The 2,246-nt window shown below is 51.4% G+C and overlaps 1 protein-coding gene across 1 annotated transcript in view; it reads right to left on the bottom strand.

Moving 5' to 3' along the window:
- Positions 1-2,246, bottom strand: part of Ism2 (isthmin 2) — a 19,361-nt gene continuing 17,115 nt past the window's right edge. The window contains exon 6 of the mRNA XM_029541053.1: positions 1-782. Within this exon, the coding sequence (XP_029396913.1) occupies positions 262-782 (521 nt within the window). The 3' untranslated portion in view covers positions 1-261. The remainder of the gene's footprint in view (positions 783-2,246) is intronic.

Raw genomic sequence — 2,246 nt, forward strand, 5'->3', positions numbered from 1 at the left:
ACCACCCTGGCTCAATCCCGAACAGGGCCCCGTTCTGAGAAAGAGGGAAAGACCCATGGCCTCCCCTTCCCAACACATCCCAGAGGCCTTATGCCTGTCACACCCTCCAACCTTCTCACCAGACCCTGAGATGAGTTCTCCTGACTCAGGGTCACAAGAGGGGCCCATGTATGCCTGATAGCCTTTCAGATGAGCCCTACTAGTTGCCCAGTCTGAGCAGGGGCCGGGTAAAGGGCAGAAGGAGCATGCTCTAATTCCTCTTTAGTACTCTTTGGCCTCCTGCAGTTGAGCCAGGTACTCTTCCTCTGGTGGGTTGTCTGTGCAGGCCCGGCCATTGTTGGGGGGGCGCACAGTGTGGTAGCGGCTCCAGTCCCCCTTGCACAGGATCCAGGGCAGCCTATCTACCTTGAAGTGCAGCTCAGGTGAAAAGTCGGTGCTGACTAGGTCCGGAGCCCCTGCCCCTTTGCCACGGGTCAGCAACCGGCTGTCTTCATCATAGCAGCAGTGCTGGGCAGCCAAGGTGCTGCTCTCCTCAGACAGCATGGAGCGCAGGCAGAAGCGCGCGGTAGGCTGGTAGATATCCAGGCGCTCCTGTGGACTACTCGCATCCCGCCATTGGAAGCTGCGGCCCTGATGATCATCCTGCAGGCTCACAGCGGCGCTGTACACTGCCTCCAGAGGGTATGCACACGGGCAACTGGGCAGGTCCTTGAGCACTTGGCTCAGGTACTTAGCTAGGAAGTCACTCTTGCAGTTCAGCCACTTCTCACAGCTGTCCACATCTGCAGAGGGTAAGGAAGCACAGGAGAGAGCTGCTGATCAGAACTGCCTGCTAGCTCCCAGGCCAGCGGTAGCAAGGAGGCTGATCAAGGTCAGTCCTGTGGAGAGAAGGTGCCAACCCCTGCTGGGGCTCAGGAAGGCCTTTGGAGCAGAAATAGGATTCAAGAAAGATATGGAGGAGCCGGGCGTGGTGGTGCACGCCTTTAATCCCAGCACTCAGGAGGCAGAGGCAGGTGGATTTCTGAGTTCGAGGCCAGCCTGATCTACAAAGTAAGTACCAGGACAGCCAGGGCAATACAGATATACAGAGAAGCTCTGTCTCGAAAACAAAAAACAAAAAAAGAAAGAAAGAAAAAAAGAGAAAGATATGGAGGGGGCTGAAGTGATGGCTCAGTGTTAAAGACAACTGACTGCTCTTCCAGAGGACCTGGGTTCAATGCCCAGCATCCACGTGACAGCTCACAACTGTCTGTAACTCCAAGATCTGACACCCTCGCACAGACATACACACAGGCAAAACACTAATGTACATAAAATAAAAATAAATTATTAAAAAGAAAAAAAGACATTTTAAAAAGAAAAAAAGACATAGAGCAGTAAAGGATACCCCACGCCATCCAGGCACCCAAAGCAGGAAGCTTTCTATAGCTCAGAATACTGGCTTTGGACTGGAAGGCCCCTGAGGGACACTGACATCACCTTTGAGGTTCTGGACTGTGGGAAAGATCCTGAGTTCATGGGAGGGAGCTGGGATATGTGGGAATATATTTTTTGTTTTTAGTTTGTGTGTGTGTGTGTGTGTGTGTGTGTGTGTGTGTGTGTGTGATGTTTTTGTTCTATGAGGCAGGGACTCACATTTTCTAAGCCGGTCTCAAACTTGCTACTTAGCTGAGGATGACTTTGAACTTTCAGTTCTCCTGTCTCCATCCTCCAAATGCTAAGATTACAGGCACACATCGCCACGCCCAGTACATGCCCTGCTGGGATTGAATCCCGGGGACCCAGGAGTGCTAGACCAGCTTTCTCCCAGCTGAGCTAGCGCCATCTCCAGCCGAGACCTTCAGCTTTTGTCTTTTGTTTACTCATTTTATGTGCATGGATGTTTGCCTACATGTATGTCTGTGTATCACATATGTGCAGAGCCCACGGAGGAGAGAACGGTTCGTCAGATTCTCTCAGACCGAAGCCTCCATGCGGGTGCTAGATATGAACCTTGGTTCTCTGGGAGAAGCTGGTGCTCCTGACAGTTGACCCATCATCTCCAGCTCAAAGAAGCAAGAGATTTTTAACCAAGAAGTGTTTCAGTTTTAGATACTGCTCTGCTCTTCTTTCTCCTTCTCTCCCTCTCTCCTAAAAGAAACAGGGTCCAGGGTCTCATGTAGCCAAAGCTGTCTTGAACTTCTATTTAATTGTTTTCACCTGCTGATCAATTCCTCCTCCTCCTCCTCCTCCTCCTCCTCCTCCTC

The sequence above is a fragment of the Mus pahari genome, chromosome 7 (assembly GCF_900095145.1).
Source record: "Mus pahari chromosome 7, PAHARI_EIJ_v1.1, whole genome shotgun sequence".
NCBI classification, from domain to species: Eukaryota; Metazoa; Chordata; class Mammalia; order Rodentia; family Muridae; genus Mus; species Mus pahari.